Here is a 12,041-nt window from a genome sequence, read left to right on the forward strand (position 1 = left end):
ATCCCAAATGGAAGTGCGCATGTCTTGATCAAGCCTCCTGGGCAAGAATTCATTCATACTTGCGTCAACCTTCCCCAGCCCCAACTATGCTGAATTTGTTTCAATGCTTGCTGATGGTTGGCTCCTGCACTCATTTTTGTTGTTTTGTATTAGACTTTGAATGGGAGCAAGTGCAAGAAAGCAGGCAAATCAGTGACTATAGGAAATTGGGTTACTGGTTGAGGAATGTGAACTCTACTCGAGCAACAACCACAATTTCTGCCAGGGTGAAGTCACAGGCAAACCCCAAAGTTACTTGTGCTTAATCCACTGGTAGCTTGCCACAAAAGCAGCCAGGCAAAGTCTAAAGTATTTTTGCAGCACAAAAACAGCAATAAAGTGATGACACAACTTAGAGAAAAATTCCACTTTAGAAGAAAAGATTAAAAATGAATACATTATTTGAGACCAAAAGGACGAAAATCCAATCAGTAGAACTGGAGATATGCAACATTTAAGTGAAAATAGTGCCTAAAAGCACATAGTGCCATGTTATATGATTATGCAGGAACGGAACAAAGTCACAAGTTCAGGCTGACGGCAATAAAGCATGGGCCAGATACGGGGACCAAGTTAAACCTGCTGAACAAAGTATCTTAATTCCTGGTTGTGTAGCGTTGCGGGATCCCGCATTGAGGATGCGTCCGACAGCGGTGGTTCCAAAGAGCTGTAGGTGGCAATGTGAGGTCCTGCATGTAGGATGCCTCATACAGCAATTGTTCCGATGAAGTGGTCGACAGAGTTTTTGCTGCAAGGTCCTGTGCCAACATCGAGGAAGGTTTGCAATGCGAAGTACTGCATCAGGGATGTTTTGTGCAGTGGCACTTCCAATGTGCTGCAGGCTGTGATGTGGGTCTTGCATTGAGGATGAGGTGGTGCCAAGCACAGCTGCGAGGAGATGCATTGTGCTGGGCCGATTATACCCAAACAACCACAGCTGATCTGACAGCGCTCCTTCAGGCCCACGTCCAAGGGTCCAGGACTGGGGTGGCAGTAGGGTAGCAGGGCAGCAGAGGTGCAGTCCTTCTTGCAGCAAAGCAGCACAGCAGTCCTTCTGTGTCTTCCATATGTCCAGAGGTGTACTGAAGAGCAGGGTCTGAGGGTCCAATATTTATACTTGGTGCCAGCTCTGAAGTAGGAAAAGATGCAGGAGGACTGCAGCTACGGAGGTATTTGGAATGTCCTGCCTCCCTGCCGTGACCCCAGTTTGTCTGGGTTCACAATAGACTGGTGTGAATGTGCAAGTGTGGTAGGTGACAGCTCGTCCCAGCTATCAAGTCAGAGATGGCCCATCACCTATTACCCCTTTGTCTGTCTGCTTGTGAGCAACACACAAAGACCAACTGCCACCTATACCTAGTCATGTGACCCAGATGCAGCTTGCAGACACCAAATGATTATCACAAGAAAATGAAACTTTCAGAATTCTAACTTAAAATCCAACGTTAGCATTACAGTTGAAAGTACTCTCAATTGAAAGTTAGCACATATTAAATATAATTAGGTAACCCAATGTTATCCTATGAGAGAAGTTGGTCTTGCAGTAGTGAAAAATAAATGTAGGAGTTTTTCGCAACCAAGATATGTAAAAGTTATACGTTCATATCCAACTTTTTGGAATAAACTGAACCCTGTCCTGTAGGGGGTTTAAGGCCCACTCTAGAAGTGACTTATAAGTATAAAAAAGGAATGTTTGGCCCTGCCCTAAAAAGATTTATTTTAACCGTTTGAAATGGCAGTTTAACCGCATACACAGGCCACAATGAAAGGCCTGAAACCTGTTTACAGGCTACTTAAATGAATGGCACAATCAGTGCTGCTGGCTCTCTAGTAGTATTTAATTTACAGATCCTGAGTACATCTTGTACCAGTTTGCATGGGACTTATAAGTAAATGGGGAGAGGAGTTGTCCTAACGGCAAGGGCGGTCAACCTCGAATCTCGGGAACTGGGTTCGAGTCTCTGCAATTACGCTGAACATCCTGTGATTCTGGGCAAATCGCTTAATCTCCCTGTGCCTAACAAAAATGAATGTGTCCTCATGTAATGCAACTGGTGCTATGTAAAGCGCTCTGATACCCGATACCGGGTCAAGTTTGTGCTATATAAAATTCCGTAAAATGAAAAAAATGAAATGTGCCTACTTGGTGTAAGCCAATGTTTTAGGGAGAGCGCACACGTACTTTAACACTGATTAGCAGTGTTAAAGTGTGCAGAGTCCTAAGGCCAACAAATACAAGATCAGCAAAAAATGGAGGAGTAAGGCAAAAAGCTTGGTGGAGACCACCCTAAGGCTGACAGATCTAACAGTGGATGCAAAGGGAGAAAGTGGGGCAGAAAAATACCAAGCAAGAGTGAGAGGAAGAGACAGGAAGTGTAGGGTGATGCAAGAAAGAAGCATGAGGTGGGAGGAGAACTAGGTAGCCTTGGTATTCAGCAAGCTCAGCATTCATCAGTGCAAGCAGTGATATCATGGGAAAATGTGGGCATGCACTTGTGTTTTTTATATGAATTTGAAGCTGATTAACAACATCTGGAAACAGGGGACTGTTGAACAATCTTCACCTTTCTCCATTGGTTAGCCCACATATGTGACATTTTCAGAGCCTGTTGCACCCACCTCCTAACTAAAGCCCCAGATAGTGACATTTTGTGTTTCAGATAGAGAAGGGGGGCTCTTGTGTTAATGAGTTCTGCGGCTAAGCTTGTGCATATTCAGCCACGGCCTGTGCAGGTAAGAACTGTGGGGCCAGGTCGGAGGGGATTTGACCGAAGTCCACGAGTGAAATTTAAATAAATAATTATTTTTCCCTCCTGGTTGTCTGTCGAAATCTCACCCCACACTAACCCACCGCTCTTACCTGCACGGGCCGCGGCTGTACATATTTTGCTTTCTTGGGGTGGCTTACGGTTGCTGTCAGCACTGCTGACCTTCCCTGTCCCCGCCATGCTTTCCTGCCAGGAGTAGGCTCCACGTGGAAATGAAGCCTATTCATCACCGCTGACAGCCGCTTTTATTGACCAGTCCGAGAATGAGGCCGTACGTCCTTGTAAATGGAGCCGTAGAAGAGGGCATCGGCTCCACACACCTGCAGCCTCTCCTGGTAATAGAGACACGGACAGTGAGAAGACAACGGCGTTAGGGCATCTGATAGAAGTAAAACGCTGAGTGTATGTTAGCGGCATGCAGCCTGCTCGCTGAAGGCAGCGTCAGACAGTGAGACGTTCTCCACAAAGACATCAGTTTATGAAAATGCTGGAGTGAGTGGAAGCAAATGTATATACCTCTTGACCAATCAGTGGCACAGAAGAGTTCATGTTAATGTTATTGACATTTCTAGAGCACGACTGTTACCCGGAGGTGTCCTGGCCCTGCTTCATCGTGAGGCCCCTCAAGAGCCTCCTTTTTGCTGATGAGTGACTGAGGGAATGGCAGAGAGGGAAGTCTACAGAAAGTAAACAGAGCTGTTAGGGCCTGTCCATGAGTTAACCATAACATGCTAATACCACTAGGTGCGGTATTGATAAAATTAGTGTCTTAGAGTTCCTTTTTACAAGACTGAGACTAGGGTTAGCAATGGCGGAGACCGTAGTAGCAAAGGGCAAGCCAGAGACAGCAGCTGATACCCCTAGCTGCAGCTACTTGACTTTGTGACACTGATGTCAACAGACAGAATGTGACACAGAGGACAAGATATCCATCACAGGCCAATAAGAGATTAACCCCTAGATTCATCAAGAACACATTTTGCTATTCCTTAATAGCGAAAAATACCGATTCGCTATTAAGGAATAGCAAAATGCTATGCATAAAAAAATCACTAAAAAAATAGCGATTTCTAATAATTCCTCAATTGGAACTCGCAAATTGCGAGTCGCAATTAAGGAATATCTCCCCATTCATTCCTATAGGCCTAGAGGCCCTTAGGAATGAATGGGAAGACAATCTCAATTTGCTGATTGCAATTAGCGATTCTCAAATTGTGATTGCAATTTCAAGGGTGCAGGGGTGTCCACATATGTGCACATATGTTGCGCACACACATGCCCTTAGGGCATGTGTGTGCGCAACATGAAACTTTGAAAAATGCACTTTAGTGCGTTTTTCAACGTTTTTGCAAATTACCATGAAGTTGTACTTCATGGTAATTTGCGTGCCCTAATAGCGAATTCGCTATTTTTTTCACTTTCATGCATTGCATTTAAGGAGTCTTAATTTGAGATTCCTTAAATGCAAAGAATCGCAATTTACCGAATTCCTATTTAGCGATTTTTGCATTTGGGATGATGCATCCCAAATGCAAAAATACCGGTCGCAAAGGGGCAGATTCTGAGAATCTGCCGCTTTGCGAGCGGGTTTAAGCTTGATGAATCTAGCTGTAAGAGAGGGAAAGGATTGGCCAGTTCTAGCACAAAGACCAGTCAGCATCCTTGTGCGTCGTGAGCAAGTGGGGTCAGATTACTCTCACGAAAACAGAGGTTTGAGATCTTTACATCATCCCTGCAGACAGCAAGGGAAGGCACAAGAAACTAATGTCAATAGACGGCAAGCACCCAGGGCTCATTCAACAGCAAGCCTCATCCAGACGGCCATCAAGGGCACTCTCAGCCGGGCTCCAGGCTGGTATATGAAAGTTGAAAAGCAGTGGCAGCCACCACCTATCAAGAAAGGTAGGGCAGCCGAGGGGAGAATGGAGAGCTTGGAGGGACAGAAATGAAAATAAAAAATACTTACCTACCGCTCTGCTCCCGCTCATTGCTGCTTTTGTCCGTCCCGGAAGTGGATGGGCCTCAAAGCACAGGCTCCCCACCCAATCCAGACACTGCTCTCAAGCATCAGAGCAGCACCAGGGCTGGTCTGAGAAGCCTTGTTTGCTGCTCAGATAGAGCCTGGGAGCCTGTGGTTTTTCTTCAACCCTCCTGTGCAAAACAGATGGGTTGGAGAAACATAACTGAGCCTGTTTGGCCAGCCTAGGATGGCCTGCCAAACTGACATGCGCACTGCAAGAGCACACTACTCCTCCTCCCTGCCATGCCGGCACAGACCGGCCCCACCAAATATTCATTGCATTGTCAGACAGGGATATATGAAATAATAAGAAGGTTGTGTTATTTCATTTCATTTATCATCTGCTGGCTCTGGGCGGTGTGGCGACGGTCCTCCACCATTACGAAGGAGCCACTCCTGTTTAAAAAAAAGGCTTCATTTCTAGGGGTGGAATAACTATCCCTTTCTCTAGTGTGGTACAAATCCTAGCACCAGTGCAGTTGTGTCTGTAGTCGCTGGTGGTGGGCACCAGAAGGCATTTTTGGGGACAGGAACTTATTTTTCATCAATTGATTTTGACCCACAACAAGAAAGAGAAGGGCTAAAAAAGAGAAAAGAGAATGCAGCAAAAACAGGAAAACAGTGACAAAGGGAGGAATCTGTGATGAATAAGAGTTTGAAGAGTGAGAGACCTTGCCAAGTGGTGTAGGGTGGTGGCAGATGAAGGCAAGAAGCAGAATTAAAAGAATACAGCCTTTGCATTCAGCATTTGTCAACACAGGCAGTGAACTCGTAAGCAAAACGTTGTGCAAACTTTGAGGCCCTGGACGTATGTTTTTTTTTACAAATTAAGCACTGTCTCCTGGTTTCTGAGGTGAATAACATTTGGCACTTTAGGCAAGTGGAGTGTAGAGCAAATAGAGAGGGGGGAGTGAAAAATAGGAGAAGGGATTGAGGCAGAAAGTTATCTGTTGAAATGCATCTACATCTATGTGTACACACACTGGATTATTCATAAACATTGGTTAAATAAATCCAACAGCCAAACGCAAAAAACATAATCTGTCACCAAAAAGATATAAAAACAGCTCATGCAATTTCAAAACAGTTGTAGAATGCAACTTGAATTAATTGTACTTTTCTGCAGGCACATCAGGCCCACAATAGTGTGACTGAAAGACAGAGGCGGGATGGTGGGTCTGGAGAGGAGTGGGATAAAGTGAGAGAGCCAGGGTTAGAGGGACTCGGACAATCAAGGTGGAAGTAATCGAGTAATAGTGCACAACGTTTGAGGGACAGAATGGCATACAAGACAAAATGGGACAAATGGCTGCCAAAGGTGAAGTCGAAGAGAGCGAGTAAGGTAAGATATACAGTGGAAAAAAAGGTGAAACAGCACACTGCAAAAATAGAAGAAAGTGAGCTATTGCTATGAAGGAACTCGGCACATTTATGTTTATTGTTAGCAGGGGTCAAGGTTCAAACACCACAGAGAGGCTGACGGGCTCTTTGTGTGACAGGAAATCGCGCATGCCCGTTTCCTTGCTATAAATAACCATACCCCTCCTGTCACAGGGGTTCCTTCCAAAGCCCCAGGGTCTGTGGTTTCATTGTGAACCCCCAGCACCGTAGAAGGTCATTGGTGACAGAGGTCACCGTGAATGTGACTTGACTGACCCCACTGCCCAAAATGTCAGGCATAGTCCATTAAAGAGCCGTTACTGCAGCCCCATAACAAATGAGCTCAGAATTAAGATGGCCGCTTCCCAGGCGCGAGGGGCCTGTCCAAGTCCAAGCAGGTGTCACGCGGCGCGCTGCAGATTAAATTAACATAATTACGCAGTGATCCAAAGAACATTAGGGTTGATCTTTGTCAACTAGAGGCCAATATTGGTCGGAACGGTTTTATAAATCTCGAAGACTGAGATTAATAAAATCAGTAATCACATACCCTAGTTCATGGAGAGGTAGAGATTAAGAACTTCAGCGGTAGCTTTTGTTAGGCAGGGGACATATACAGAGTCATTTAAATAATCTTTTCAAAATTCAGCCATTCACTGTCCTGATATTACAGTAGTGAAAATGTGACCTACTTTCGCTATACAATAGTACCGAAAAAAAACAATTTCACAGCTTGCTTCTCAAAAAACAAAGGGGCCTCGCACTTACTGCCGCAATAAAGCATAACCCCTTAGGGAAAGGTACCTGTTTTTATGAATAATACCTGAGATAAAGATCAAAACAGTACTCTTTCTCTGTTATGCAGTCTTAACCGAAACCTGCAATGTACAACTGTAAACAACAAGCATGTGCAAAGCCATCTGGTCTTGCATTGCCAAACATGCATTGTTTGCTATGTTTTTTTCTATTTATTTGTTTCCTTAGACATATGTAAGATGCAAAAATATACAAATAAAAGAGAGAGGCAGCAGGGCAGGCTAACTAGCTCAGGAGGGCACTGCTTTTAACACAGCTGTGGACAAGTAATCAGGCAAGATGCAAGCACTCACAGTGCAAGACAGCCAATTGATGAACTGGGTTGATCAAGGGACCCATTCGGTTTGCTGGTGGGGGTGAAGGGGGGAGGTGGTGCAGAGGATAGCAAAATGTTGCACAGACTTGTGGATTAAGAGGTTTGAACGAGATCTCCTGAATGTATGCATACATGTATCATTTTTCATTATGATTTTTTGGTAACATTGAAGCTGTCTTTAGGCAGCTCATAGAAATTGCCACAGAAAATGTTAGCACAACATTTTTAACAATTAATGCATGAAAGAATGAACTTGATAACAAATATGTGTATCTTACCTGATTTTCACACATTGGATTATACTTTTTATGTCTTTAACAAAAAAATGCATGCTCCCCGCCCCTCTCGTTTGGTTGTCAATGAGGACATTCTGGGAGGTGACTGTGCAAGGGAGAAAGAGGCTGGCCACATACAAAATAGATTGGGCATTTATTTCAAACTGGGAGTTTTGAAGAAAATGATGGACAACTAGGCCTTCGCTCTTGCCCATGATGTCACTCTTAACCGTTCAGCGGAGAACAACCGCATTGCTGACTCTCCAGTACAATTCCATTGGTTGTGTGTGACTACATCATTTGAAATCCAGTTATTCACTGCAGTATCCTCACAGCAGTGAAAAACAGAAGTTGCTTTTCACTGATAAGACATCACCAATGGAAGCATTAATTTCACAAGTCTTTTCTCACTTACCCCGGGTAAGACCCCAGCCAAAGTCTATGTCTATGTCTATATCTATGTACTGTTTCTTGTAGAGCACATATATCAACAAGAGGTCTCATAGCGCTTTGCCGAGACTCAGGCACAGACAGAGAAGATGGTTTAGAATAGCCAGGTCTTAAGAGATTTACGAAACTTTGAATGCTCGATCTCGATTCGTAGATGTATGGGCAGAGAGTTCCAAAGGGTAAGGGCCAATTTTAAAAAGGATTTACTGTCGTGTTTAACTGGTCGGACCTTCAGAACTATAAGTAGGTGTTTGTTAGTAAGGAATGTAAAATAATTTCCCAGTTTCTACTTCCCACTCTGAAGACCTAAGCGAAGCAGTCAAATGAAGGTGCCCATCTTTCACCAGAAAATCCATTTCTCCACTCAGTCATGGGTCTGCACAGACCGGCGGTTCAAAGGAACTTCCATCTGACCTGGGACACCTCAGCGATTTGCAAGGCGTCCATGCTTCCTACTGCCATACTGAATGCAGACAGCACAGCAGTTGCCAGGGAAGGGAGAGATAGCCCACAGACGGTGGTGAGGTAAAGTGGCGGGACTCCAGCTACTCGGGTCTTAATAGTCATACAGGATCAGGGAGGGGATTAACAAGGATTGGCAGGGAGGGTAGATGGACGTCTGGTGTGTTTTTAAATGTCAGGTCAGAAGTTTGAAGGGCACTACTTTGAATGATTGTGGAGGGTGGCAGGACACAAGATATTGTGTGTGTTCCTATTGGTGCGAGAAGGACGTTGCAGAAGGTGCAAGATGGGTGAAAAGCAAAATGGCACGTCTCTTAATCAGCGGCTCTGCTACGTTAATATGATAAACACAATAATTACTCTTAGATACCCATACCATACATTTACCATTTCATATATAAGCCATTTTAGATTTGGATTATATCAGAATAGGGGTGAAATATATTATTTGTATGAGCGGCTCTAAATGATAACAAAGATCAGTTAACTTAATGAACGGTGATATGTGTAATTAGGGATAAGGTAATGGTAGACATTGTGTTTACATGTAGGATCAGTAATGTCAAGTCCCTGGAGAAGAGATACTGAGTTTGTAATGATTGGCCATGAGAGAAAGGCTTTATCAATTGTAGCATTAAAGGAATTTCAGTCAATGTTGTGAAAAATCAAAAAAATGTTAGGTAAATAATTATGTTAACACATCTTTAAAATTTAAGAGGGTTGTGACTTATTTTTTGTTGTGCGGGTTCCTGATTGAAGGAAAGCATTGCTTACAATAAAGAAGGAAACATCATCCGATGTAGAGCCATGTTGCGTAAGATTTTGGCATCATAAATGTTAGCTCTTTTGCATGTAGCAAATGTTGGGCATCTCCTAAAATGTACAATATTGCCTAATTTTCTGCAAACTGTGCTGAATTATATCTCCCACAATTGATGTTATGTGATGTGATGTTATGTAGCACAACTGTAATTTCACCCATATAACTGTCTGGATTTCCAGGATATACCAGAAGGACATGGTAGCTGTTAATTGACGTTTGGATTTCTTTTTTTCAGGTAAACCTGTGATGATTATCACAGAATTCATGGAAAATGGGTCCCTGGATTCTTTTCTGAAGGTAAGGCGATTCCAATTGTTCATTACACATCTTGCTCTCTCTCTCTATAGGTTAATTTTACAGAATCCCACATCAGTAGCGGCTGGCAAGGATCGGGGTGGTGGGGCAGGCGGGGAGAGATAAAAAAAAGAAAACGTACCTCCTTGTGTCTCTCCGTGTCATCCCTCGTTGTTGTTCCTCCGCTCCAGCCGGAAGAGTAAGCAGCCAGGCTGCCCTGACCAATCACAACGCTGCAATGCAGCGTTGTGATTCGTCTGAGTGCCACTGTTCGGCGCTCAGATGGGGAATGGGGTCTGGGCATGTTCTCCATGCAGGCTATAATGCCCCCTGCATGGAGAACATACCAAGTGCGCATGCCTGTTTGGCCGGCCCAAGATGGCCAGTCAAACATTCATGCACACTTTACAGAGTGCCACCACTCCTTCCCCTGCTCTGAGAGCAGAGCAGCCCGCATGCAGAGACGCTTGAACAAATACAATGATAATAACGTCTAGGTATTATCATTCTAGTTTTCCTTTATTTTCACTGCTAAAAGCAGTGGGGCGACGCTCCTCCGCCTCAGCGAAGGAGCCACCACTGTCCCACATACCAACGAGAAACTAACTGTAGTAGTCGCAGGCCAGGTAGTCACCACTCCTAGCGCTGGCTAAAATAAGCAGTAAATCCACAGGAGTATGCCTATGTTAGATGCAGATTTACCACTTTTCGGAATTCTTAAACATATCCAGAAGTATGGCTCGTAAACTGTACAAAGCACAGTTTTCCAGACTTTCTTCTGGAAATGTCAAGTGTATGGGGTTTTAAGGGAACAGAAGTGTGTAGTGTATAAGGGTAGCAAAGGTGTTTTTAGGGTTCTAGGATAATGACTATGCGGTAGTAAGGGTTTTTAAAGTTCTGGGATGGAGAACTTCTTGAAGTATATAAGGATCGAATTTAAATTAAAAATATTACTCTTAATTACATACATGTACTGTTAATTTAAATGATATTTTTAATGTGTGTGATTGTGTGTGTATATATAGATCTATATATGTATGTATGTATGTATACGATGAGCAGTCGGTGCCTTGCACTCGGCACTGCTCCCAAAGCCCCCCAGCTACCCCACTAAAAGTAACAACTGGCATTTGCAATTGTATCTATACCCTATGTATGGAAAGGGGCAGTAATGTCCCAATATAATTATAGCAGCACTGCTGAGTGGTCGGAATGCCATACTAAGTATAGCATTCCTACACAGAAGTTCTGAAACTTCTCTTAAAAAAACGAAGTTCATGATAGGTAGATTTGGAACTGTATCAGGGTAGAACTAGAACTCTATCAATAAAAGTGCAGTAGCAGTGTAGTGTAGTGAATCTACTCGGCCAATAAATGAATTGAAGTCTTGTAAAAAATTAGCCGCAAGGGCACAGTCACATACAACAGGCCCGCTAACGTGTGTAATTTGTACCTCAACGAACATCTAGACATCATGCTAAGAAGTGGTGGTACTTCGATGCTAAGCATTTTTGGTACAGCCAGGCTCTGTCCCATTCAAATTATACCTGCATTGCAGGGTCATGTTGTAACTGTCCCAATGGAAGTACAGCAGTTCTCCGTAGAAGAACAGTAGTTTCTCTCACCTCCTAGCAGCATTTATGTAACCTATCTGCTTAGTAGGACTGAAGATCAGGACACGTTTTTTATTTAATTCCATGCACGTGTGGTGGGGGCTATCAACAAATGTAAAATAGCCCATAGACTAACATACAAGACATTTTCATTCTCGCCCCACCAAAGGTTTTGAAAATAATCTAATTTAGGTTGTCATTTCAAAAATATTGGTTGTGCACACCTAAGCATTTGATCCATGTATCACTTCTTTAACATCACAGCATTTTTCACCAATAGCAAACAGTGTTGACAAGAAAAACATGACAATCAGAAGGCCTGTTGGAGTGACTTATGCAGCGAATACAAAGAGTCAGCTGAATCACCAGCTGCGATTGGGTAGCACAAGGAATGGAAGAGGTTGAGATTAGGAGGAGCGTTGCTAAGGGTCACAGACCTGGCAATTCTTATTGTACCAGGAGGTCTACTGGACCAAAGGCTGATTATGGGAATGAGCTCTGAATTCCAGTGTAACAGGCTCATCCCTTGTTAAGTCATGGAATGAATGACCATAAACCTTTACACAGGAGATCACCTGACTACTTGATTGTGGTGTTTATCCTTCACCTTCTTCCTAGAATCCATAAAGCTATACACCATAACATATTGTCTATCAGGCCATTCATCTACAACAAAATTGGAGGTAGGCCTGCCTCATACAAAGATCACATTTATAGTTCTCGCTCCCAGTGATTCTAAGACTGGAAATGTACTCTTTCAGATTTAGCACAGGGTGGAAAGCCTA

At 43.6% G+C, this 12,041-nt stretch overlaps 1 protein-coding gene across 2 annotated transcripts in view; it reads left to right on the forward strand.

Moving 5' to 3' along the window:
• The window catches only part of LOC144791256 (ephrin type-A receptor 3-like), a 508,479-nt gene that overhangs the window by 451,054 nt on the left and 45,384 nt on the right, over positions 1-12,041 (forward strand). For both annotated transcript variants that reach the window (XM_078665908.1, XM_078665909.1), the window contains exon 12: positions 9,585-9,646. In XM_078665908.1, the coding sequence (XP_078522034.1) occupies positions 9,585-9,646 (62 nt within the window). The remainder of the gene's footprint in view (positions 1-9,584; positions 9,647-12,041) is intronic.

Source organism: Lissotriton helveticus, chromosome 11 (assembly GCF_964261635.1).
Source record: "Lissotriton helveticus chromosome 11, aLisHel1.1, whole genome shotgun sequence".
Taxonomy (NCBI): Eukaryota; Metazoa; Chordata; class Amphibia; order Caudata; family Salamandridae; genus Lissotriton; species Lissotriton helveticus.